Consider the following 27,293-nt stretch of genomic DNA (forward strand, 5'->3'; position numbering starts at 1 on the left):
CTTTTCTTTCTGCACCCTCACTTTCTCTCTTAGTAACAACTCTTAAAGACAGAAAGCAGGGCAAGGGCTGGGCCATGGGGGTAAGTGACTGGCCCAGGGTCACCCAGCGGGGAAGTGTCTGAGGCCAGATGGGAACCCAGGCCCTCCTCTCCATCCCCTGAGCTCCCCACTGGCCCCCAACAAAGCCTTTCTTCCTCTCTCCCGAGTGTCTGAGGGGAGGGGAAGGGCCCCTGCTTTGGGGTGTCCAGGCTCCATCATTTCCCCCAGATCCTCAGAGCTGGAAGGGACCCCAGAAGCCACGGGAGCACCCACGCCTCCTTCCACTGCCAGATTAGAGAGTCGTTTTTTACAGGCCAGTCTCAAGGGGGCGGCGAGCCTGAGCCCTCCCTGGCAGCGGCCTCCAGAGCCGAGTCTTCACTCTCCGGTTCCTTCTTGGACCAGGGAATGGCAGTCCCGGCTCCCTCCAGCCCACGCGGCCAGAATCTGTTTTTCTGAGCCCCTCGTGGCCCTCCCTCGTTCCCTGCCCTGTGGTGACCGGACAGGAAGCGCCACTAGGCCGTCCCCGACTCCGAAGATCATCGGAGCCAGTCTTCTGTCCAGAGCTCTACGGGGCTGATACGGAAACGTGTTTGGCCTGGTTTTATAGGTATAAATGAAATCCCGTGGCCTGCCTTCTCAGGGGGTGGGATAAGAGTGGGAGAGGGGGAGGATTCAGGTTTTTTAACAAATGAATGTTGAAATAAATGGATACATTTATTTTCAAAAAGTAAACCACTTCGGGGGCAGCTGGGTGATTCGGTGGATGGAGAGCCAGGTCTAGAGATAGGAGGTCCTGGGTTCAAATCTGTTTGGTGACATCCCAGCTGTGTGACCCTGGGCGAGTCACTTAACCCCCATTGTCCAGCCATTATCAGCCTTGGGACCAATGTACAATATTCTAAAATGATTCTAAGAGGAAGGTGAGGGTTGTCATAGAGAATGCGGTGGAGGGCAAGGAGTAGAGAAAGGGCTGCCTAAGAAGTTGCTGAGGTGCTACCGAGAAGTTAAAAAGGGTAGTTGTTGGGGAGTTGAGAATAACAAGCTCAGAGGAGCCACACAGAACCCAGATGGACTTGCTGGCCAGCTCCACGAGAGGGGAGACCATCTGGATCGTGTAACTTCAGGAAACTTCGGTGGAAATGCGTTATTACGTGTCATTGGTAACACAAAATCTCCTTACAGAACCCAGGAATAATGGGCTCCATGCAAGTTCCCAGGAAATGGGGATCCTATTATTCTTAGTGCTTATACCCCAAGTCCTTGGCATATAGTCCCTGGCACACAGTAGGCACTTAATGCTTGATTTTTTTTCTGTGGTAGCACAATACTAGGGAGAAAAATGAGGTGCTTTAATGGTTAAATGGTTAAATATGCAACGGTCCCCTCAGAAACAAGTACCATGAAAAAGAGAAGCACAGGAAGACGGGAACTGCCACAGCAGGGAGGCGAGCAGAACCTCGAAAACACGAGGACATAATAAGCAGTAAAACAATGACAAAGGACAAATGCTGCAGAACGATCATAATGCCGAGCTCAGCCCCAAAGGGGAGATGGCAAATGAGCAGAGCCCAGCCACAAAGCCACCTGGATGCCAGGCACTCGGAGAACCCAAAAGAGGGAAAGCAGATCAGGGCAGAGCCTTGCGTGCATTATCGGGATCCGTGCACAGAGCCGGGCCAGGGAAGGCCCAGGAGGAGGACGGAGAGTTCTGTGCAGCATCAGACAAGTCCCGTGGAAGGCACGACAATGGACAGGCCAAAGCGGGATGCAAACATGCTTCCTCAGAGCCAGAGCCATCCCAAGGGGCCTGGGCTATCCTAAGAGACGGGTGGGGTGGCTCCTCCTCATCTGGAAGTCTCCAAGAGGCCAGATGAGCAGTCATTAGGTGCTTCTATTGGAGGGCAGATTTTTTTTTAAACCTTCACTTTCTGTCTTAGAATTAATACTGGGTATCGGTGGGGGGTGAAGTGACTTGCCTAGAATCACATAGCCAGGAAGTATCTGAGGTCAAATCTGAACCCAGGACCTCCCACCTCTAGGTCTGGCATCTATCGAGCCGCCCTAGCTGCCCTTAGAGTGAGAATTTTTTTAAGTGATTTGAAAAATTTTATTTAATGAATTAATTTAGAATATTTTTCCCGTGGCGACATGATCCATGCTCTTTCTCTCCCCCTCTTCCCACCCCCCTCCCGTAGCCAATGAGCAGTTCCACTGGGTTTGACATGTGCCATTGATCAAGCAAGACCTACTTCCATATTATTAATATTTGCATTAGAGTGAGGAGTAAGATTTTTTTAAAGCCTTTATTTTCTGTCTTAGTATCAATCCCAAGACAGAAAGGGAAGAGCTAGGCAAATGGGGTTGACTGCCTGGCCAAGGGTCCCCCGGCTAGGAAGTGTCTGAGGTCAGATTTGAACCCAGGACCTCCTGTCTCTAGACCTGACGCTCTAGCCACCTGGGGTCATCTAGCTGCCCCTTGCAGAGGGGATTCTTCTCCAGGCATGGGCTGTACTACACAGCCCGAGATCCCAGGAGCTCTGAAGCCTCACCCGTCGGATCCTGGCCCTTAAGCGCCCCCCAGCTCGGACTCTGAATAATTGAAAGCCGCCCGTAAACGCGATGCCTTCATTAGAGGTGCCGCCAGAAGGGAAGGCCGAACGCCTGCCGCCGGGGACCAAGAGGTCACTCTCCAACCTCCCTCACAGCTGACAGCGTCGTGGGGGGGCCCTCGGGAGCCCCGCCAGACCCCCGGCTCCTCCCCCTGATCCCCCCCCATCCTGCAAGGCCCAGCTCACACACAAGGCGATTCCGGATCCCCCGTCTCTGGCTCAGCGCTGCCTATTACTCTGCCTGTACTTTGTATCCGGGAGAATCGCGGCTCCCCGAAGGCAGCACATCCTCCCGCGCCACCTTTGTGTCCTCCGCACGGAGCCCTCCTGGAGGCTCCTCAATAATTCCTGTTCACCGGTAGAGCGCCCCCTCCCCAGATTCCCTTATCTTGACTTATTTTATTATCATTATTTTTAAAACCCCCACCTGCCATCTTAGGATCCATCCTGGGTATGGCTCCAGGGCAGCAGAGCGGTGAGGGCTGGCCATGGGGGTCAAGTGACTGGCCCAGGGTCACCCAGCTGGGAAGGGTCGAACTAGGGCATCCCAGGCCTGATGCTCTATTCCTTGGGCTACCCAGCTATTCCTTGCTCAATGATCTTTAGAGCTATGAGCTTTACAAAATGCTTTCCTCAGATCAGCCTCATGAGATATGTGACAGCATCATAGAGAATCCTAGACTCAGAGCTGTAAGGGACTCTGGAAGTCACTTTTCAGAAGAGAAAATGGGGCCCAGAAAGGAGAAGTAACTTGTCTGGGGTCATATAACTAGTAAGAGTTGGAGCAGTGATTTGAACCCAGATCTCTCCTTCAGTGAGGTCAGTGCTCTTTCATGAGAGCTAAGGGGAACAAAGGATACAACACTAGATCTTGAATCAGGAAGATACGAGTTCAAATCCTGCCAGTATACTAGCTGTGTGACCCTGGGCAAGTCACTTCCCCTGTTGACCTCAATTTCCCCATCTGGAAAACGAGCCAGAAAAGGAAATGACAAACCACTCCAGTGTCTTTATCAAGAATATCTCATTTGGCAAAGGAGGCCAGAGAAGGAAATGGCAAACTACTCTAGTGTCTTTATCAAGAACACCTCAAATGTTTCTGGGTAAAGCACTTCACCCTGCTTGCCTCAGTTTCCTCATCTGTAAAAGAAGTCAGAGAAGGAAATGGCAAACTGCTCCAGTGTCCTTGTTAAGAACACCTCAAACATTTCTGGGTAAAGCACTTCACCTTATTTGCTGCCTTAGCCATAGGAGTATAAGATTTAAATTAATATCCAACACTCCAAGAATTATATTTTATGAAGTTTATTAATAATCATTTGAAGTAGAAGGAATAAAAAGGAAATAGAAGTTAAAAAACCTAATTATTTAACAAAATGAAGACCACGTGACTAGGTCCTCCTTGGCCACTCAGCCAAAGCTGTGACAGGAAGAGAAGGGAGTGAGAGGCGGGGCTACATCACCTTGTACATCCTTCCTATGTCAGCATGTAGGGTGAGGAGGAGAGAGGGATGCTGGGAGTTGTAGTTTTAGGGCATAGATCCTAATTACCCAGGAGGGGCTTCATCAGTGTGAGAGAGCTCACAGGTTTCTGAGGAGGGAAGGGCTTCTCCGACGTTACTTTGGAGCATGACGTCTTGTCATCCCTTCTGGGACGGGCCTCTGATTTGGTAGGTATTTTTGGTGTTCGGTCACTTTCAGGTAAGTGACTTGTCCAGGGTCAAACCAATACCAAATGCCTGAATCTATTTAGTACCTTCTATTTAGATACGAAGGGCAGGAATGATTTCATTTTTGCTTTCCTTCTAATTTTGGTTGCATTGGCTTTGTTTGTACAACACCTTTTTAATTCAATATAATCAGTCATTCATTTTACATTTTGCAATACATTCCTTCCTTTCCCACCGATATGACACAGGAACTATTCTATGTTCACCTAATCTACTTATAGTTTCCCTCTTTTATTTAAGTCCTTCACCCATCCTGAGTTTATCTCTCCCATTCTGTTTTCCAGTTCTCCCAGCAGTTTTTGTCCCCAAAGCTGGGCTCCTAGAGCGTCTTGCTGAGGTCACGGACCCCAAGCCTGTTCCTCCTGTCTCTTCGCCATCTTGTTGATGACCGCCGCTTAATGGCACTGCTGGGTAGGACTTCATTTCTGAACGTCACATCCCAGGCACCTTGCACAGGACCTGGCACACGGTCGGGGCGCGCCTCGACCCCCCCCAGCTCTTCCCCCCTCTGCATGCTCAGGGGTCTCTGAGAAGCAGGCACGCCACTCCCTCGTGTGCCAGGGGGTCTCGGCCCTCCCCCAGGGTGCCCACAGAGGCCACGTACCGTGGGCGTCAAAGAATTCGTCTTCTGAGCTGTCGTCCGAGTCCCTGGCTATGCTTTGCATCCTCCATTCCGAGATGCTTTGGCAAGAAGGGCTCCCTGGAAGGAAAAACCGCAGACTTAGCACCGAGCGTCAGGACCGAGAAGGACAGTACCCCCGCCCCAGGGAGAGGGAGCGGGGAGCCACAGGAGAGCCCAGAGGGAGGCCTTGGGAGGAACTTCACCATCAGGGGGCCCATCACTAAGGAAAGGGTCCAGAATGGAGGCTGGGGGATGGACCAGATGACCTTCAGAGAACCTGAGGAATGAGGGATCCTGGAGGTTTGCATGGACTGAGATGGAGCCCACCTCACTGGGGAATGGGAACATTTTTAAAAAAATAAATAAATCGGGGCAGCTGGGTGGCTCAGTGGATGGAGAGCCTGGCCTAGAGATGGGAGGTCCTGGGTTCAAATCTAACCTCAGACGTTTCCTAGCTGGGTGAACCTGGGCAAGTCACTTGACCCTCATTGCCTAGCCCTTACCTCTCTTCTGCCTTGGAGTCAATACCCACTATTGACTCCAAGATGGAAGGTGAAGGGTTTAAAAAAATAAATAAATCTGGAGACCAAGAAACCCCAAATTCCTTCCTGTCTCCTCTGGACAGATCTTGGATGACCCACTTAATAATAGATCGCTTCCCCTGTCAGTACGTACACTCCTTGAAGGCAGGGACTGTTTGGGGCTTAATACTGGCCCATAGTACATACTTAATAATAAATGCCTTTTTAAAAAAATAACCCTTATCTTCTGTTTTAGAACATATTGGCTCCAAGGCAGAAGAGCAGTAAGGGCTGGGCAATGGGAGGGAAGTGACTTGCCCAGGGTCACACAGCTGGGAAGTGTCTGAGGCCAGTTTTGAACCCAGGACCTCCCGTCTCTGGGCCTGGCTCTCTATCCACTGAGGCACCCTAGCTGTCCCCAATGGATGCTTTTTGATTAATAGACCAGACTGCCAGATGGAACCTGCCTTGGAAATGGCCTGATCCTTTTCTTAGCCTCTGGCAAAGGGCATTCATCAGGGCTGTCCCACAGTGGCAAGCCCCAAACAGGGATTTGTAATACGGAGAGACGAGGGAAGAATCCCTCACTTTACAGCCACCCCCATCACTCGGCTCTCTTAACTCGCCGACTCTCCTCATCCCACTTCCAACACAGCTCGGCTCATGCAATCGTCTCCGCCTCTCCTCAAGCTCTCGTTCCAAGCCCTGCCATGCTGGTCCTGAGACAAGAGTGACGGCGCCCGGGCTAAGAGAGCCCCGAGCGGGGCTGGCCCTCCATCAGCCTAGGGCAGACCAAAGGCCCCTGTCTAGAAGAGGGGCGCCCCTGCTTAGCTCCTCCCCTCATGCCCAGCCTACATCCCCACCGACGGGGACGGGGATGGGGAACCCGTCTTAACAGGCGTCAAAGCCCCGCCAGGAGGGACGAGCAGAGCCCTGGCCCCGGTCCTGTCTCCTGGGCGGCAGCAGACAAGCCACATGCTCAGAGATTCTAATTCTGTTCCCTAGTTGCCACGTGGAGGCCACTTTTGTGACCTGCCTCCTCGGCTGCTAATTCTGTCTTTCCTCTGGGCTCCTGTGGGGGCAGAACAGCCCGGACTGGCATCAGGATCCTGCCTGGCGGCACCTTGGAGAGCCCGGTGGGCAGGGGGAAGGAAGCTCAGGCGGGATGGGGCTGGAGGGCCACGGGTCAGCGGAGAGCCCAGTGGGCAGGGGGAAGGAAGCTCAGGCGGGATGGGGCTGGAGGGCCACGGGTCAGCGGAGAGCCCGGTGGGCAGGGGGAAGGAAGCTCAGGCGGGATGGGGCTGGAGGGCCAAGGGTCAGCGGATTTCTCAGTGCCTGGAACAGGCGCCTTGTCATCAACCCTTGGGGTTCCGCCACCATGTCCCTGGAGGCAGGAGCCAAGGCCAAGGGCACCCTGAACAGAGAGCGACCAGCTGCTTTGCTTCGGGCTGGGTCATCCTAATTGGATCACTTCCCAATCCCTCCTAATGCCAGTGCTGCCCTGGGAGATTATCTCCCATTGAGCCGGCCTCTATCTTTTGGGTACAGAGTCCCATGTTGTCTCCCTCCAATCCAATGGGAGCTCCTTGGGGGCAGGGATGGGTTTTGTCTTTTCTCTGTAACCCCAGCTCAGCACTAGGCACAGACCGGACCTTTCATAAACGTTTGCTGACTGACTGTTGTTGACCCTGGCAGCCAGATACACAGGGCCAGGGAAGAGTGAAATTTGTGGAGACTTCTGGATATTGTAACACCCCACGAATTGCCCATTGCACACAAAAAACGATGCAACTGGGCACCCTGAATGTGGAGACCTCTAATGAGGAAAGGGAAGGCTTAGGAAGTCAGGGTCCTTGGATGGGAGGCCATCTTGTCCAAATGCATTTTATAAATTTTTTACATTTTACAAATAAGGAAACTGAGGCCAAGAGATGGGACGTACTCACCCAAGAGCACATAGGAAGTACATGGCAAAGCTGGGAGCTGAACTTGATACCAAGTCCCAGTGGAGAGCTCAGACTGGGGCATATGGGGTGACCCAAGAAAACTTGAAGGTTTTACCCAATGGCTACTGCTGGACTCTCCTGGCACCCGGAAAGCAAAGACCAAGGTGCTGTCACTACAGTGTAGTCCCAACTTAACTAAATTAGCCTGGAACTTGAGTCCCAAAGGACTCGAGGAAACCCAGGACTCTACCCAGAGAAATGTAGGAAAGGCTGGGGAAGACAGGATTTTTAACCCTACAAAGACTTCCTTTATGGGTCAGTCAGTGCCCCAGTGCATTAACTTTAGGAGTTACCTTTTAAAAAAAATGTGACCTACACACAACTTTTCAGGAACATGTTTATTACATAAAAGGAGGGTGGCCAGACCCCCAGGTGCCCAGCTTTCATGGGGGGCTGTGTGGAAGGGAACCCTGGGTAGGGAGAAGTTTCTGACTGGGTCTCTCACCTCCTCGTTTGGATGACCGGGAAGACTTTGAGGATGTGGACCACTGCTTTGTTAGGCTTCTCCCCTTGAGGGCCTCCCCGTTGCTGCTCAGGGGCTCTGTGACCTCCCTCAAGGCATTGTCCATTTCCTTCTCCTCACTGCGCGGCTCCTGGGGCCCATGTGCATCGGTGTCTGAGTACCGGGCCATCTTGCGGGACAGCATCTCCTGCGCCTCTTTCTCTAGCTTCCGGATGTCTTCAATGGTCAGCCCAAACCATTCATCCTGCCAGCACCAGGCCTGCCGGTGAGCCCTCACCATCACCTTCCGGAGACCTGGGCAAGGGACCAAAGACGGACCAGGTCAGGGATTAGCCCAGAGGACCTTGTCTCTGTAGCTTAAGCCTCCCTCCCCTTCTTCCGCTCTGATTTCTGTATCTTGGCCCATGAACACAGAATCCCCAGACCAAGAGAAATCAGGCAGAAGGCCAGTTAGTGTTCTAACAGAACTAGAAAACAGAGCCAGCATTCTTGACTCTGGCCTTCCCTTCCTTATGATTCTGCTACTGCCTCCCTTTAAGGCTAGATTGGGAAATCCTTCTTGATCTCTCGAGTTCTTTGGGGACTCCAGCCCTCCTCAAAAGGAAACATACACACTCTAGTCTCTGGGACAAAGGATGGCTCTCACAGGGTAGAGGAAGGGTTGAGGGAAGAGCACCTGGGATCAATAAATGATTATTGAGTAGGGAGGTGAGGAATCATAGTGGATAGAGCACCAAGTTAAAATTTGGCCTCAGACCATTGGACAAGCCACTTAACTCCATTGCCTAGCCCTTACCACTTCTGACTGGGAACCAATATACAGTATCGCTTCTAAGATGGAAGGTAAGGATTAAAAAAAGTGTTAAATGTTGGATGGCAAAGGATGAACCTTGCGCTTTCCCTGGGACACTCATAATCAACTGTAGGACCCAAACTCTAGCTTGGGAGTTCCTGCCCAACCAAGTGCCCTGTGGACAGCATAGGGCTACCATCCTGAGGCAGCGGAGGCTCTCTATATTTATATTTCAAATAGTGTACCTCTTAGTCCCATGAAAAGCAAGTTCCACTTTGTATTGTCCATCTAACTATATAAAATGCTCTCCCATGCTGACTTGCCTACGGTAGGATGGCTAGACAGTAAAGTTTGAATCTAGGTCTCAAGTCCTACCCTAAGGGGTTGGTCCCCCGCAACATCTTGTTTTTTTCATCAGAGACAAGCAAAGGAAAGGGAGAGCCAGATAGACTAGTCCTGCATCTCACTTAGGACTAGAATTGGAGGCCTGGAGCCCAACTCACCAAAGGAACAGAGATCTCCTAGCTGAGATCAATGAGCCCATGTGGACAAAGCTGGATACTGGAACTGTTTACTTCTCCACGACCAATGAGGTCAGACTGATGCCTGGGAAATCTCCAGCCATGCACACAAATGTTCCCACATGTATGTATAAATAAGTGTGTATGTGTGGAAGTATGTTGAATAGGTGAAACTCTCAAAGCAGAAAAGCTATTTTGCCAGGAGTTAACTGATTTGACGTGGAAGACGGAATGACCAAATTTCAAAGTTGGAAGGGACCATTTAGGACCCAAGTCCAACCCAGCTGGCTTAGAAGGTCATCTAGTCCCACCCACTGAACAGGCACCCTCTCCATAATATCACCAGCAAGTGGGTATCTAGCTTCTGCTGGAAGTTTTCCAGTGGTGGGGAACCCACTACTCCAAATGGTAGCTCACTCTATTTGGGATGAGAATCCTCATAGTCTGGCAGCCAAAATCTACTGCTCTGTGGCTTGTGCCTCCATCCTGTACTTGGTTTTAGGACTAGAACTAGAATAGGGATTCGTTTCTTTTCATTTAAAAAGTAATCTGAGGGGACAGCTGGATAACTCAGTGGATTGAGAACCAGGCCTAGAGACGGGAAGTCCTAGGTTCAAATCTGGCCGCAGACTCTTCCCAGCTGTGTGACCCTGGGCAAGTCACTTGACCCCCATTGCCTAGCCCTGACCACTCTTCTGCCTTGGAGCCAATACACAGTATTGACTCCAAGACAGAAGGTAAGGGTTTAACAAAAAAAAAAAGTAATCTGAAAGGGCCCCTTATGAACAAGGCCTTAAGGATACAAATGGGAAAAAGAACAATCCTTGCCCTCAAGGAGCTTACATTCTACATTATCTCTTCTCTAACTTCACCAAGGAGAGGACAAGAACACCAGGTAGAGGGAGAAGGACAACAAGAGAGCCTTATGGTAAAGAGTGAGTGAGAGAACAAGAGACTTCAGTCCTCATGTCCTTTTTTTCTTAATTTAAATTTAATTTTGTGTTAAGCCTTTACTCTCAATTCTAAGACAGAAAAATAGCAAAGGCTAGGCAATTGGGGTAAAATGACTTGCCCGAGGTCATATAGCTAGGAAGTGTCTGAGGCCATATTTGAACCCAGGTCCTCCCATCTCCATGTCTGATGCTCTACCCATTTAGCCAGGCTGCCCCCTTCCATACTCACTTTTTGGACTTCTCTGGAACACTTGTTTTGGCTTTCTTTGATTTCTTCACTCTGTCCCTGCCTTTCCTCCCCAGTCTAGCCCTGCCATTTCAGCTTTCTTTTCTTTGTGATCTTCCTCTGATAGACTATAAGCTCCCTGAGGGCAAGGATTGTCTTTCTTTTTCCTATTTGTATCCCCAGCACTTCTGCGCTGTGTGTCTGGTCCAAAGAAGCCACTTCCTAAAATGGTCATTGATTGTTCACTATAGAATAGACGACAAAAGACAAGCAGAGGGACAATTGTTTTCTTTCTGGTTTTGAGGATGGATAGGATCATGTCTCATGGAATCGTTATAGAAATAAATGTGGGCAGCATGTTCTTTTCAATGAACAAATGGAGGCTGAGGAAGGAGAAAGAGACTTGACCAACCAAGGCCCATAAGAGGCAGGGCTGAGACTAGAACCCAGAATTGGGTCAATTGGACTGGGGCTCCTTCCACAGGCACCACCGTATGGTTCAGCCTGGGCACCTCTTGGAGGTCACAGGCTTCTAGTCTTGAGCTGGAAAGGTCCTCAGAGGCTGTCTAGTCTCACTCTTTCATTTTACAGGTGTGGAAACTGAGGCCCAGGGAGGGTAAAGTGATTTACCCAAAGTCACAAAGATAGGGCATGGCAGAGCTGGGATGTAAACTGAGGCTCCTTGGAACTGAAATTCATCCCTCTTTTCTTGTCTCCTTCAGGGTATTCAGCCTGAAGCTAGGATGGATGGTATGACCATCAAGCCTCAGTTCACTTCTAAATGATGTGGGTTTGAGGTCTGAATGACTGTCCATTTAGTCACCATTCCATTTGGCCCTTCGAGGAACCACTCATACCTCATTTTCTCCAGACCCCACGAGTCTCCATCAGACCCACTGGAGCATTCCAAATGGGGAGCAGAATGATTGTGGCTTTAATGGGGATGACCACAAAGGGATGGAGTCAATAATCCAACCATGGATAAAGAACCTTCCCAAAGAAGCCCAACCTTGACTCCCTAGCTGGTGGCATGTTTTCATGTTCAAAAGCAAGTGCCCCCAATGCCCCCAGTCTGCTCTGCCCCAGTGCTGGGCGCTAAGTAGACACTGAGTGGATGCTTATTGCCTGGAGAGTCAGAAGGTCAGGTGGATACCTTGCCTTCCTCTGCCTCCACTCCAATGGATCAGTGGATCCCCTTTTTGTGAAGATGGGATGAATTCTCCCCTGCCCATTTTTTTAAATTTAATCACCAGAAACATATACCCCCCACATCCTTAAGCACGGGGAGGTCTGTGACCCACATGTGCTAGAGTGAGTGATGAATCAATAGACTGACTGCCCCCTGGGCAGTCCTAAGCAAAGCTATAGCTGCAATTGGTCCACGTAAAGTAGAAGGAAGGCACAGGAAGTGACGAAAGGAAGGGTCTTTAAAAGTGGCAAGAACTTCCTGTGACCAGCTCTTTTGCCTTGGAACTTGACCTTGAAGGAGCTCCTGCTTGGGACCTCAGACTGCTCTTTGATTTTCCCTTAAAACTACCCCATGGGTGAGTGAAAAAGGCTGACTCCCTTTCCTGGCTTTTCAGGATGTACTAGCCTCCAGAGAGGCCCCCCATCTTGGAGGAGGCCTCATGGCTAGAACCCTTATTTAATTTACCTCTGGGCCCCCTTTGCTGGGGCCTCTGAAGCCCTATCTGGTTCAGGCTGGGACAGAGTAATGATCTATTCTCTCTCGTTTCTCTACTTTCACTCTTTCCCTCTACTTTATAAATAAATTGCTATAAAGTCATCCTGACTTGAGTAATAATTTCGGCAACCATATTTTTTATAGATTTAGTCCAACCCTTTAATTTTTAACCCTTACATTTTGGAGAGCTCTTATTGTTAGGGAGTTTGTCCCTTTTTCACCACTTCCACTCACTGCTCCTGGCCTTGCCCTTGGGGCCAAGAGAACATGGCCAACCTCTCTTCTCCACGGCTGCCCATCAAACGGTTCTCAACGGTCTTTTATCTGGGTCATACACTCACAGTTCCTTGAAACAATCCTTCCAGAGCATCTCCAGGCCCTTCATCATGACGGTTGTCCTCCTCTGGACAGGCTCGAATTTATTAAAGCCCTTTTCTAATGGAGGCCTTTTATTATGGCTGTCATATCACTCATAAGGTAGTGTAGGATTACATTAGCTTCTCTAGCTGTTCTCCCTTTCTTCTGACTCACGGCCAGCACAGCCTGTGGTCCCTCGAAAATCCCCAGATCATCTTCGGATGAACTACCACCCACAAATTCCTTCCTCCTCTCTTTAAGTTCAATTCGATTTATTTTGTTCACGTCCAAATTCTCTCCCTCCCCCTCTTCCACTCATTGAGAAAGTAATAAAAAAGAAAACTCATTACAGATATGTATAGTCAGGCAAAACAAATTTCTGCAGTAACTGCTCCCCCCAAAAAAGAGAGAGGGAAGAAAATAGGCTTCAATCTGTTTCTCCTCCTCCATATCTTCTCCTCACAAATTAGATTTTTTTGACCTCAAGGGACAAGGTTTTCTTTTCCTTTTCTTCTTTTTTAAACCCTTGGCTTCTGTCTTAGAAATCAATACGAACACAAGTAATACACAATGAAATTGTGCGTTGGCTGAGGGAAGAGTGGGTGAGGGGAGGGAGGGAAATAACGTGATTATTGTAACCAAGGAATAATGTTCTATATTGACTAAATAAATTAATTAAAAAATTAATCAATACTAAATATCACTTCCTAAGCAACTAGGGTCAAATGACTTGTCCAGGGTCATGTAGCTAGGAAGTGACTGAGGCCAGAACTCAGGACCTCCCATCTCTAGGTCTGGCTCTCTATCCACTGAGCTACCCAGCTGCCTCAAGAGTAAAGACTTTTCATCAGTAATAGATACAGAGTCAAATAGTTTTAGGACTCCAAGTGACCTCAGAGAGTATCCAAACTCTTGAGCTATCCAGAAAAACTCTCTACAACATTTATTCATCCATAAAAAAATGTATGTCTAGGTGACCCTGAGCAAGTCATTTAACCCCATTGCCTCGCCCTTACTGCTCTTCTGCCTTGGAACCAATATGCAGTATTGATTCTAAGACGGAAGGTGAGGGTTTAAAAAAACAAACAAACTGTACATACCCTCTGACCCAGCAATAGCACTCCTGGGACTTTGCCCCAAGGAAATCAAAGAAAAAAGGGAAAATACCTATTTGTACAAAAATATGCATTGTAGCTCTGTGTGAGGTGGCAAAGAATTGGAGATTACGGGGCCGTCCATCATTGGGGAAATAACTGAAGAGGTTGTGGCATGGTGGGTAATTAGAATTTTGTACCCCAGGACTCCATTTCCCAGAACTCCACTTTGGTCCTCATATTACGTCCTTGCATTTTGGAGTTTCTGTCACCCCCCTCTCGCTCTCTTCTCCCGCTAACAAGGTTGGGAAAACGTCTCTTTACTCAGGTTTTTACTTCTGTCCTTGTTATTTCCTCAACTTCAAAAGATGATTCATAAATCTCATCAAATACCATCCTTGGAGTATTGGAAATTCATTTTCATCTTACAGTGGGCAGGTGATTTCAGAAAAACATGGTGAGATCTATGGGAACTGATGGAAGGGGAGAGAAGAAGAACCGGGGGATCGCTGTGCCCAGTAGCAGCAATGCTGTCCTGATGGTCGAGGGAAAGACTTGGATCCTCTGATCAAGACAGCGATCCAGGACAGTTCCAAAGGCCTCAAGATGAGCAACGCCACCGCCTTCAGAGAGAGAATGGAGCGTGGGCAGAAGCAGAGCTTTCTCACGTGCTTTTTAGGGCTAATGTGGAGATATGTTTTGCATGATTTCACATGTAGAACTGATATCCTATTGCTTGCCTGCTCAGTGACTGGGGAGGGGTAGAAGGGAGAAAAGAATCTAGACCATGAAATTTAAAAAGAAAAGAACGCTAAAAATAAGGAAATAAAGAATTTAAAAGCATGTCATGGAGCGACCGCCATGCTGAGAGTTCATTCTGCTAGGCTCTGGGAGACGCAAAGGTAAGTAAGCCACAGTTCCTGCCCTCAGAGAGTTTACAGTCTAGCAAGGGAAATCTATATCCTGGAACTGCTCTGAAGAAATGTCCTGCGTTCAAATCTGGCCTTGGACATTTACTGACTAGGTGACCCTAGGTGAGTCACTTAACCCTTTCGGCCTCACTTTCCTCATCTATAAAATGAGCTGGAGAAGAAAATGGCCAACCACTCCAGTGTCTTCGCCAAGAAAACCCCCAGTGGGGTCACCAAGAATCAGACACGAGTGAAATGACTGAACGATACAAAGGAAGTGATCTCTATCATAGAACCGCTCTGAGAAAATGACTCTACAAATAAGGCTGAATTGCTTAATGATACGTACTCATTTATTATATCAATAGTTACTGATTTGTAGAGAATAATAGTTAATCATTTCAAAGTTTGCCAAGTGGTCGCACACAGATTGAATGTTAGACAAAGCATGTGAACGTCTCTCTACAAAATGGGTTGCGGGTTCTGATCCTGGATAAATCCAGCCTCCGCCCGAGTGTCTGAGCATCCCTCCTGGGATGTGGTCAGAAATCGAGGCTGGCTTTGGGCGGACGTCTACCTCCCCGTGACACGCTCCCCCCAGTCCTCGTCCCCCCATCCTTTGGGTCACACCAGTGAAGGGGAGCACAGGCACCCGCAAAGAACTCTAGGGTCAGGCAGGGCCTGCCGATCTCCCCGCCACGGCCGCCCCTTCAGGAAGCACTCACCGACATCATGAATGAACCTCTCGATCTTGGACTGCATGCCCCAATAGCGAAACTCCACCTTACACAGCTTGTACGCACACATGATGGGCAAATGGCTACGGTCACAGAGGCAGTCCTTGATCCAGTCCTCCGACAGCGGGCCTCTCTTTGTCTTGATGGACCGAAAGAGCCGAGGGTCTTCCTCTGATTTGTACTCATTGGGAGAGAGAGGGTCTTTGACGATGTCGATGGCATCTGGGGGCAGGACATGAGAGTCACTTTTTCTGATAAAAGATCCAGAGCCTTCCAGAAGGCCCAACCTCCTTCATTTCACAGAAGAGGAAAAGGAAGGGAGGGGAGGGGAGGGGAGGGGAGGGCAGCCAAAGAGAAGCCTGGCTATTAGAGGGAAATGAATGTCACAGGAAGAATCTGGGGCATCACTGGAGACTCCATGGAGCCATCTTTTCCATCCTGCCCCTCCTAAAGGCCAAGAAGAGAGCAGGAAGTAGGTCTCTGTCTGGAGGTGCTCCAGCCAGATGGAGGGGACCATCTAAGTCCAACCTGCTATTTTATGGAGCTGAGAAGACTTGCCCAAAGCCACAGTTTAGGAGTAGTTCAGCTGGACCTCGAACCCAGAGCTTCTGACTTCTAGGCTAGTCAGTGCCCTTTCCATCATAGGGTTTCTCCTGTAGGAACCAGCACCTGGGGATGTGGTGGAAGAACATACACACGCTGAAGAGATAGTCTTCACACTGCTCTCCATTTCCTACCTCTGGGCATTTGCTTGGGCTTGTCTGGACAACGCCTGTTCCAACTGTATAAAGTGTATAAAAGCCAGGACTTGAACTTGGGGGAATGAAGGCTCGAATCCCGCTTCAAATCCCAATCTGGGCAAGTCACTACACTCTGAGTCTCAGCGTTCTCATCTATGGAATGGGGCTAAAAGCAGATCATCACAATGCTCCAATAATACAAGCCCTTTGGCCATTCTTAAGGTTTACAAAAGTGGGAGCTTTTGAATTCCTCCCTCCATTCCCAGCACAGGTGAGGGGCCAGGCAGTGCTGGTACAGGAGAATTCGAGGCTTGGAGTCAGGGAGCCCTAGATTCAAATCCTGCCTTACTCCCTTCCTGGCATCACATCATATAGCTCTGTGTACATGCTGGCTCCCTTTCTTAAGGGGCCTGGCTGTTTCCTTTTGGGACATGCCTGAATAGAGAATTGGGAAGACCTGAATTCAAATCCCATCTCAGAAACTTACTAGATGTGTTCTCTAAGGCAAGTCACCCCACCTCTGTTTGCCTCTGTTTCCTCCTCTGTAAAATAAGGATAATCGCAGTGTCTCCCTCTCAGGGCTATTGCAAGGATCAAATGAAATAATCATCATAAAGTGCTAAGCACACAGAGCTCTACGAATGTTGGATAGTGTTTATTTTTAAACCCTTACCTTCTGCTTTAGTATCAATTTTAAGACAGAAGAACAGTAAGGACTAGGCCACTGAGATCAAGTGACTTGCCCAGGGTCACACAGCTAGGAAGTATCTGAGGCCAGATTTGAACCCAGGTCCTCCTGACTCCAAAGTCTGAGTTGCCCCTTAGCTATTATTTTTCACGTTTTTGTTAAATTTTAATATAAATTTAATTTAATATAAATTAATTTATATAATTAATTAATAAATTAATATAAAACTTAATTTTTCTCAATTATACATAAAAAAATTATGCATTCTCTCTCTCTCTCTTTTTTAAAATTTTGAGCTCCAAATTGTCTCCCTCCTTCCACCTTCCTTGAGAAGGCAAACAATTTGAGATAGTCTCAATGTGCAGTCAGGCAAAACATTTCTCTATTAGCCGGGTCGCGAGAGAAAACGCCGAACAAGCCCCAAGAATAATAACGTTTAAAAACAGATGATTATGACTGAGATTGCGAGGGGTGGAGGGAGTTCTCTCGCTTCCCCGGCCCGCTCCCTTCTCCTGGTCTCTATGCACAGTGTCTGCTTCTTGGCAGATGCTTGGCCGATAGAGAACTGGGCGAGGACCCCGTGAGCAGGCCAGATCCCCCCCTTTCTGGAACAGGCTCACCCCAAAAGAATGGGATGCAGAATGGGGCGGCATAGGGGGAGGAAAGACAATCAGAGAAATTTCACCAAAGTCTACATTGTTGTGTGTGTGTGCAGAGACAGCAAACACCCTAGTCAAGACGGGCAACGTGGTGCAGGGAATGGCGCCTCCTGACTCCTGTCTCTGATCCTCACTAGCTGGGTGACTCTGGTCAAATAGAGGAACATTTCTAAGCCTCTCTTTTTCTCATTTGTAAAATGGGACAATCATATTATTAAAGCTACCTGGCAATGTTGTGGAGAAGCGCAAACAGGGAAACGCGCATTAAATGCTCAGCCAGTTTTAAAGGCTCCCAGAGATTTTATTTTTTAAAAGAAACCTGTGCTTTCGGTCTTGGTATCAGGTTTTTTTTTTTAGTTTATTTATTTAATTAATTAATTTAGAATTTTTTTTCTATGGTTACATGAATCATGTTCTTTGCCCCCCCTCCTCCCTCCCCCTCCCGGAGCCAACGAGCAGTTCCACTGAGTTTTACGTCTGTCATTGATCAAGATCTTGGTATCAGTTCTGAGAAAAGCAGTAAGGGCTAGGCAGTTGGGGTTAAATGACTTGCCCAGGATCACAGAGCTAGAAAGTGTCTGAGGCCACACTTGAACCCAGGACCTCCCTTCTCCAGGTTTGGTGCTTGATCCCCTGGCTGCCCCCGTTGTCATTATTATTCATGGACACATAATTAATAAATTATTAATCATTATACTAATTAATAATACGTTGAATGAATAACTCAAGAAGACTTGCGGCCTTCTCTCCTCTTGCCCAACTTGAAGGAACCTTGTGGGTGGGTGGGAACATCCTTTCTAGGGGAGGTCAGGAAATAGACAATGCTTGGCCCAGGAGCCTGGATGTCCGGAGATCCTCACCCCATGGGAAGCCTGACTGCAGCCCCTGCTTCCTCCAGGTGTCAGGCTGGGCCTAGGCAAGAGGAAAAAGCCCCAGAGGTCAAAGAAGAGTCACTGATTTAGGGCTGAGAGGGATGAGAGACCATTAAATCTAACCTATTCGTTTTACTGAGGCACAAGAGATCAAGTGATTTGCCCAAGGCCATACTGTCACTAAGCCAAGATTTGAACCCAGGCCTTCAGGTTCCAAAGCAACCCAGTGGCTCCATGGATGGAGTGCTGGACTTGGAGTCAGGAAGACCCGAGTTCAAATGTGAATTCAGACATTTACCAGCTGGGTGGCCCTGGGCAAGTTACTTCACCCCATCAGCCTCAGTTTCCTCATCTGTCAAATGAGCTGGAGAAGGAAATGGTAAACTAGCTGTGAGATCCTGGATGAGTCATTTTACCCCATCAGCCTCAGTTTCCTCATCTGCCAAATGAGCTGGAGAAGGAAATTGCCAATCACTCCAATATTTTTGCCAAGAAAACCCTAAAGTGGAGTCACAAAGAATCAGACATGATTCAAATGACTGAACACCAATAACAACTTGTTTCCAAGTCTAGGGCTTTTCCTCTCTTTCATCACACGCTGCCTGTCTGCTTAATATCTCTGAAAAGGGTCTTTGGGTTCAAATCTAGCCCAAGACACTTCCTAGCGGTGTGACCCTGGACAAGTCACTTAACCCCCACTGCCTAGAGCGTTTGCCACTCTTCTGTCTTGGAACCACCAGACGACACTGACTCTAAGACGGAAGGTGATTGTTTTAAAAAAGCCTTGACTCCCTTACAGAAATGACTACTACGGAGATGAGCTTTGTGCTTGTCAGCCTGGGAGGGGGGAGGCCAAAGGGAAGGAAGAGAACATGAATCACGGAACTCAGGAAAAATAATTGAAAATGAATGAATGAAACAGTAACCATAACAGCGGCCACCCCACAATTTGTGAGTGTCGAGATCCTTTAGACCTTAAATACAGGGCTAAAAAAAAGCCCTGAAAGCATTCTATCCGTGGGAGTCGCTATGATGATGAGGATGATGATTATGACCACCACACAAGCTGAACAGTCACTAAAAGCCTTTTTCTCCTAAGAAGAGGGATTTGTGGTTGGTGGTTTTGAACCCTCGCCTGCCTTAGGATCGGCAATAGGGGGTAAGTGACTTGCCCAGGGTCACACCACAGGAAGTATCTGAGGCTAGATTTGAACCCAGAACCTCCTGACCCGGCGCCCCTCTGGAGAGAGCCTCAGGAGGGAGAGCCCGCCGAGGGGCGGGAGGAGGAAGCGGTTACCCAGGGTTATCTGCCTCTTCTCCACAGGAGACAGGTTGAAGACATCGGCGTTTTCTCCTGCGTCGGGCTTATAAAACGTTTCAATGTCGATGGAGAACTTCTCCACAAAAGGGCACGTGTACCTGCGGGGAGAGAAGCAGCACCCGTCAGTGGCGCGGCTGACGCTGACGGCCGGAAGAGTCTGTCCCGACACCCCGACTCTTTCCGAGGGTCTTGGGGACCCCGAGGGGGCCTGCTCCGCCCACAAATGACTCTGCTGGGGCAGCGGGGCCGGGCAGAGGTGGGGCCGGGGGAGGGGAGAAAAGGGGTTCCCAGAGGCTGGAGGGATGCACGAGGGCTCGGAGCCTTCCGATAAATAATAAGGACGAGGATAAACCACAAGCAGCCACTCATAAAGCTCGCGCTCGGCATTCTCTACGGTGGAAGAGGGGGCTCTTCGGGGCTCTGGAGGCACCCGAGTCTCTGGGTCCCTGTTCGTCAGGAGAGCTCCCCGCGCAGTCCCTCAGGGAGAGAGGCGCCTCCTCACGGCAACTCGGCTCTCCCCAGCTCCTCCCTTCGGGGCTCCGGAAGGCTCGGCCCAATCCTGACACTCTGGGTTCCAACATATCGCGGTGTTCTAAGACATCCCTGTTTAAAGGGCCCTCCCAGCGCCGACACTGCCTCTCCTCAGATACTGTTTAAAGATCTTAATAACAACTTCCGGGGGCAGCTGGGTGGCTCAGTGGATGGCGAGCCAGGCCCAGAGACGGGAGGTCCTGGGTTCCAATCTAGCCTCAGGCACTTCCCAGCTGTGTGACCCTGGGCAAGTCACTTCACCCCATTACCCAGCCCTTACCGCTCTTCTGCCTTGGAGCCAATACTGTATATTGGCTAGTTTCCTAAAGTTATATGTTCTATGTTGTCTCCCTTTCTTCCCTCCCCTCGCCCAGAGCTGGCTGGGTTATACATGGCATTCTCTGTTCTAAGCCCCTCCCTGCTCTGACATCCCCCGCTCTAAGGCCCTAGAATGCCCGCCGGACTCCCTGCCTTGCGCAGCAGGGCTGTGCTGTGGCTGGGCGCGGAGGGGCGGGGCCCTGGGGGAGGGGTCGCTGGGCGCGGAGGGGCGGGGCCCTGGGGGAGGGGTCGCTGGGCGCGGAGGGGCGGGGCCCTGGGGGAGGGGCGGCCCAGCACGCACCTTGTCCTGGTGTAGGGATAAGCGTTCCAGGACTCCTCTTCCACGCGCAAGGCTGCCTTGGGCAGGATAGAGCGGAACCAGCTGGGGATGTGCATACCGATGTGGTACACCTTGTGCGTGTACTGGCCGTTGCCGCCCGGCCCGTCCGTGTACGGCCGATTCTCCAGGATCTCCACCCCGCTGCCTTCACCGCACGTCTCCTCTCGGCTCTTTTTCTGCAAAAACACACGGGCACACGTGAAGGCGCCATTGCTCCCGGGCCCTTCTCTGCGGCGGCCGGGCAGAGTCAGGGGCTCCCGGGGACCTCGAGTGGCTGGAGCTGGCCTCGGTTCCCGGGCGCCGCTCGCGCGGGGAAGATGAGTGGGGCTCTGGCGTGGCCCGGCCTCCCGCCTGAGGCCACAAGGCATTGGCACGGCGGCTGTGGACAGCACGAGGCAGAGGACGGGCGCAGCAAAGGGACGCCCCCCCAAGCAGGGACCCCGTGATCCCAAGCTGGAGAAGGGCCTGGGAGGTCCCCAAGGCCCGCCCTCGTTTACGAGTGGGAGAAGGGGGGGCTGGGGGCGATGGGATGACTGAGGCGTGTCCGAGGCGCAGAGACCCCATTTAGAGACCGTCCACTCCAACCGCTCGTCTGAAGATGAGGAATCGGAGACCCAAAGCTTCACGGGGCCTGGGCCAGAGTGAGAGTATAGGTGGAAGGGCAGGATCTGAACCCAGAATTTGAGACTTCCAGAGTCAAGGAGTGCCAGGCGCCAGGCTGAGTGCTGGGAACACAAATCTTGCCCCTGCCGCCCTCCCCCCCAGCCCTAAATACCCGCAGCCTGAGGGGTACCTTCCTCCCTGCCACTGCTGAGCTCAGGGCTCCAGAGGGGAGATGCCTGGGGTGCCCATTGATCGTGCTGAGTCAATGCCCTGGCACCACGCAAGGAGCACAGGGTGGGCAGCAGCCAGCCTGAGGGGTCCCAGTCATCCTTCTGTCCACAGAAGCCCTCCTCAGGCCACCATCCACACCAAGAAGGCGCAGACCCTTCCCCAAGGCCCTTGTCTGGAGATGGGAGAGTGGAGACAGATGCCATCACCTAAGCACGGCTTTTGGGGTACAGGGGGCCCTGCCAGGCTTTAAAAGCAACAGAACCGCTTAGATCCCGTCTTAGAATCAATAAAAGTATTAGTTCCCAGGCTGAAGGGCAGTCAGGGCTTGGATTGAGGTGAAGTGATTTGCCCAGGGTCACACAGCTAGGAAGTGTCCGCAGCCACACTCGAACCCAGAACCAACTGTCTCCAAGTCTGGTTTTCTAGCCACTAAGCCACTGAGCTGCCCCTGTGTCCTACTAACTATATACTAGGAGAGTGGTCTGCTATTCCCAGAAGGTCCAGACAGAGGGTAGGGTGCCTGGAGGGCAGGAACACCCTCTCTCTCTCCTCTCTCCCTCTCTCCCTCTCTTCCTCTCTCTCTCTCTCTCTCTCTCTCTCTCTCTCTCTCTCTCTCTCTCTCCTCTCTCCTCACTCTCTCTCTCACTCTCTCTCTCTCTCTCTGTCTCTCTCTCTCTCTCCCTCCCTCTCCCTCTCCCCCCTCTCTCTCTCCTCCAAACTTCTCTCTCTGTCTCTCTCTGTCTCTGTCTCTCTCTCCCTCTCCCCCCTCTCTCTGCCTCTCTCTCCTTCCCTCTCTCCTTTCTTTCTCTCTCCCTCTCTCTCCTCTCTGTCTCTTTCTCTCTGTCTGTTTCTCTCTATCTGTCTCTCTGTTTCTATCTGTCTCTCTGTTTCTCCCTCTCCTCTCCCTCCCTCCCTCTCTCCTTTCTTTCTCTCTCTCCCTCTCTCTCTTCTCTCTGTCTCTCTCTATCTGTCTCTGTTTCTCTCTCTCTGTCTCTCTGTTTCTCCCTCTCCTCTCCCTCTCCGTCTCTGTCTCTGTCTCTGTCTCTGTCTCTGTCTCTCTCTCTCTCTCTCTGTCTCTCTCTCTCTCTCTCTCTCTCTCTCTCTCTGTCTCTCTCTCTCTCTCTCTCTCTCTCTCTCTCTCTCTGTGTCTGTCTTTCTCCTCCTCCCCTTCTCTACCAAACCTTTACTTTCTGTCCTGGTTAAGACCTTTAAGACAGAAGGGCAATAGCTAGGCAAAAGGGGTGAAGTGACTTGCTCAGGGTCACACAGCTAGGAAGTGTCATATTTGAACCCAGAACCTCCTGACTCCAGGCTTGGAGTCTATCCATCACATTGCCCAGCTGCCCCAAAAAGCACTCTTAAAAACAAGAATTCTGGAGGCAGTTCAGGGCTATCAAGAACAGATACTTTTATTCCACTACAAAAAGGATGGATTTGATCCACCTTTGCAATAGTCCATAGAAACAGAACACAAAGGACTAGCAGGCAAGTGGTTTGTCCCAGGACCATTTCTCTGAATCCCATCAAACTCCCACTGGCACATAATAGGTACTTAACAAAAGCTTCCTGCTTGATTGATGGAAAAGATGAGATAACTGAGATAATGAGGATAATAAGGCTTCCACCAGAGCCTTAAAGCCCACAGAGTGTTCTCTTCATACATTAGCCCATCTGGGCCTCAGATACAAAAACCCTGTGAGGTTGGCTGGGCAGGTTATCTTCATCCCATTTTACAGGTAAGGAAAGCAAGGCTCATGGAGGGTGAGTAAGCATTGGAACTGGGTGTCAAAGCCAGGCCCTTCTCGATCTCCAGTCTCGTGTCTATCCAGAGAGAACCCCTTAACGTCCTCTAGAGAACTTACAAAGAACACAGCCTGGCACCCCCACTCCCAGAAGAAATCATAGAACTTACATCTAGCTGTGAAAGGCCATTAGAGCACCCTGGGAGATCATCTAGCCCAACTCTTTTTTGGGGAAAAAAAAATCTGGGGGTCTTAGTGGCCCACAAGCTCTAGAATCCAGCAGCATGATGGAGGATCTTAAACCATGATAAGGACACACAGCTTTGGGAAATAAGGAGAGGAGAGTTCTGCTGCTCTCTTGCCCTTGTTGGACCTCATCCTGAAGCCTGGTTCAGTTCTGGGCGCCACAATTTAAGAAGGAATTTGATATATTCAGCCATGGTTTTTGTCATAGGAAGAGAGAAGTTGGGGAAACTGGAGAAGAGCACTGCCAGGGCATTTATGAAGTCCTCTACCTGCACTGGATTGTACTCTCTTGCCTTTCTTTACCCTGAATTTAGCACATAGTAGGGGCTCAAGAAAAGCTTATTAGCTGCCGGACTGACTAGCTTCCTCTGTGCCAGTGAAGACCCGGATATCCTGTGGGGAAAGGATGAGTCTTGCCCTTTTTGGCCCCAGAAGGAACGAATGGTTTCAACTTTTTACCCAGAGTCTCTCAGTCCGTGGCTTCCCTTCTAGGTGTTTAAACCCACTTTTTGGAGAGGCTGGAACTCTTCAGAAGAACCAGGAGCAATGGGAGGGCAAGGTGGCCAACTGAGGATGGACACAGAGGAAAATTTCTTTTTTTAAAGGAAAAATTTCATTTAATTAATTAATTTAGAATATTTTTCCATGGTCACATGATTCATGTTATTTCCCTCCCATCCTCATTAAGCCAACAACTTTACATGTGTCATTGATCAAGATCTATTTCCCTATTATTCATATTTGCACTAGAGTGATCATTTAGAGTCTACATCCCCAGTCGTATCCCCATCGACCCATGTGATCAAGCACTTGTTTTTCTTCTGAGTTTCTGCTCCCACAGTTCTTAGAAGAAAATTTCTTGATCTGAGTTGCCCTAAAGTGGGATGGACTGCCTTGAGAGAGGTGGGCCTTCCCTACCTCAAAGATCTCCAAGCAGAGGGTGGACCACCACTCATTTGATATGTTTTCAAGGAGACTCCCTTTAGGGAGTGAATGAGAGATGGCCAGTGATACAACAACAACAACAATAATAACCATTTCTATATCATGGAGCAGCAGCTAGGTGGTGCTTGTGGATAGAATGCCAGACTTAAGAGTCAGGAAGAACTGAGTTCAAATCTGACCTCAGACACCAGATGTGTCACTGTCTGCCTAAGTTTCTCTTCCATAAAATGGGGATAATAGCGGCATCCACCACCCAAGACTGTTTTTATGATAAAATTAAATAATAATTATAATGTGCTTGGCACATTGTAACTTTATATAAATATAATAATAATCATTATTATATATGTAGGATGAATGAAAGTTGAGGAGCCAAGAATGAGAGCAAGATTATAAGGCTGGGTGACTGTGAGGATGTTTATGCCCTTGAAAATAAAAGGGAAGGGGGGCAGCTGGGTGGCTCAGTGGATTGAGAACCAGGCCTAGAGATGGGAGGTCCTGGGTTCCAATCTGGCCTCAGACACTTCCCAGCTGTGTGACCCTGGGCAAGTCACTTGACCCCCATTGTCTAGACCTTACCGCTTGTCTGCCTTGGAGCCAATACACAGAGTTGATTATAAGATGGGAGGTGAGGGTTTAAAAAAAAGTAAAAGGGAAGCTGGGAAGAGGAGAGAGTTCGAAGAAGAAAGAACACGAGGCTGCTGGTGATGTGGGTCTGGAGCTCAGGGGAGAGAAGAGGGCTGGGAAATGTCTGCACAGATGGAAGATGACGAGGTCACGGGGCGAAATAGTAGAGGAGCCAGGATGGATCCCTGGAGGACATGTAGAGGAAGTGGGGAAAGATCAGGTGCCTGCCACCAAGGCTTTGCAGAGAGCCTGAAGAATGTGGGCTTGACCCCACCAGGCCTGGGGCTGCTGGACTAAAGATTACGGGATGTGATAGGCCACTGGGCAGGACCCAAACACAGACCACTCTGGGGGCCAGCAGAAGGGATCCCCTTCTGGAATTTCTTGGCGCAAGCTGAGGACTCTGCAGCTACTTCTTGGACGTCCCCAGCCCCTCTGCCCATCTCTGGTACCAGGTTCAGGAAGCTGATTGCTAGCCATTTTCTAGGACAGATGGGGATGCACCCCTCCAGCTCCAGCAACAGAATTAAATCACGGAGGGACGGAGGGAAGGGGGAGCCGGCAGCACAGATGCCCTGCGATTAGCAAGAGTGCCAGGTACTTAAAGGCTTCTATTAAAATAAATCTCCCAGCACTGGGGAGTAAACACAGGTTGCAAGCACGACCTCCTGGCCACAATTAGGGAATTAATCATCTAACCCTATTTGCCACGAACCGAGGCAATGGGTGGGAGCTCTTAGAAGCAGCCAAAGAGCATTCCCCCATCATTTCCTCATTAAAGGGGTGCTGCAGGTGACTGGGAGAGTTTTCATCCCAAGTGATGATTCTCTCTGGAAGGAGGCAAGGTCAGAATTTGCCTGCAAACAGTGGCACAGTTGGGAGGGAAGTAGAAGTCTGGTCAGTCTCTGGGAAGGCTTGGAGTTAAACCTCCCCTGGCTTCAGTTTCCTCATCTGTGAAATGGGAGGTTGGACAAAATAAACATGGAATCTCTGATGGAAGAGGGATGAGCGGTCAGGGACGGTTTAAGGGGAAGAAACAAGGAAGGATGGCTAGCTGGGAAAATAAATCCACCAAGCATTGATTGTCCAGGCAGTCCACAGGAGACGAGTGGAATTGCAGAGGGCTTTATTTCTAGACTTACTTCATGTTCTTATTCACAAAGTCTCAGCTCTAATCTACCACCCAGAATCCTTTGCAAAGGTCATCCTTTCCATCCCTCCTCACCTCCACCTTGCAAAGGTCTTAACCGCCTTGACAGCAAGTATTCATGTTCTCCCTCTACTGAAGTTTTGTATTTTTTTGTATTTGAGAGGCAATGCATATAGTAGTATATGATTAAAAGGAATATCCAATAACTCCAAGTATTATCGTTTATGAGGTCTATATATATATTATATTATTACATTATATATTATTGTTATATTTTATTTTTATTTTATATATTATTTATATATTATTATATATAATACACAATAATATAATATTATATAATAATAAAAATATCATATTATATAATTATATAATCACTTGAAATAGAAGAAATAAAAAGAATAAAAGTGAAACCTGAGTAAAATTCTCCTGCCTCTCATCTCACTCCACCTCCACAGCTGAGTTTCTGGGAGAAGAGAGAGAGGGAGGAGCTACGCAAAACTTATATCTTCCCTACGTAAGCTGAGAAGGAATGTGGGAAGCTGGGAAAGAAAGTTCTGGGGTTCAAAATTCTAATTACACAGTAGAGAGAAGGAAGAAGTGGATTCAAATCCCACCACGGATACTTATTAGCTGTGATATATAGCGGTAACATTAGTAATTCCATTTTGCTCTTATCCATCATTTTGTGAAGTTTTACTTTTTTTTTTTGGTAATTGCCTTATTTCAGGGAAATTGTAAAATGACTCCCCTCTGACTCCTAATTTCTGGGAACATCCTGATCCTCTCCATCAATGAGAAATAAGGCGAGGTAATCCCTACACTCCTGTTTTTTCACTCCCTCCAACCTATAATAAATAGAGAAAACAAGGTTCAGGATCCTTGTGTTTACTGAGAGCCTTGGACCCAGGCTGTTTTGCAATGACACGCCTTATTCAACGAATCACTGTCTGGATACAAGTACCCAGTATCTTTATTCCACTATGATACTATATATAACACTTTTAAAAAATA

General features: G+C 49.2%; 1 protein-coding gene across 17 annotated transcripts in view; it reads right to left on the minus strand.

The window, feature by feature from the left end:
* PITPNM2 (phosphatidylinositol transfer protein membrane associated 2) overlaps positions 1-27,293 on the minus strand; it is a 280,414-nt gene that overhangs the window by 48,649 nt on the left and 204,472 nt on the right. For all 17 annotated transcript variants that reach the window (XR_008917332.1, XR_008917333.1, XM_056821849.1 and 14 more), the window contains 5 exons: positions 20,697-20,911; positions 19,523-19,644; positions 15,255-15,488; positions 7,973-8,284; positions 4,983-5,078 (listed from right to left, as the gene is read on the minus strand). Coding sequence is in view for 15 of the 17 variants with exons in the window: in XM_056821849.1 (XP_056677827.1) it covers positions 4,983-5,078; positions 7,973-8,284; positions 15,255-15,488; positions 19,523-19,644; positions 20,697-20,911 (979 nt within the window). In the remaining 2 variants the exon portion in view is untranslated. The remainder of the gene's footprint in view (positions 1-4,982; positions 5,079-7,972; positions 8,285-15,254; positions 15,489-19,522; positions 19,645-20,696; positions 20,912-27,293) is intronic.

The sequence above is a fragment of the Monodelphis domestica genome, chromosome 3 (assembly GCF_027887165.1).
Source record: "Monodelphis domestica isolate mMonDom1 chromosome 3, mMonDom1.pri, whole genome shotgun sequence".
Classification (NCBI taxonomy): Eukaryota; Metazoa; Chordata; class Mammalia; order Didelphimorphia; family Didelphidae; genus Monodelphis; species Monodelphis domestica.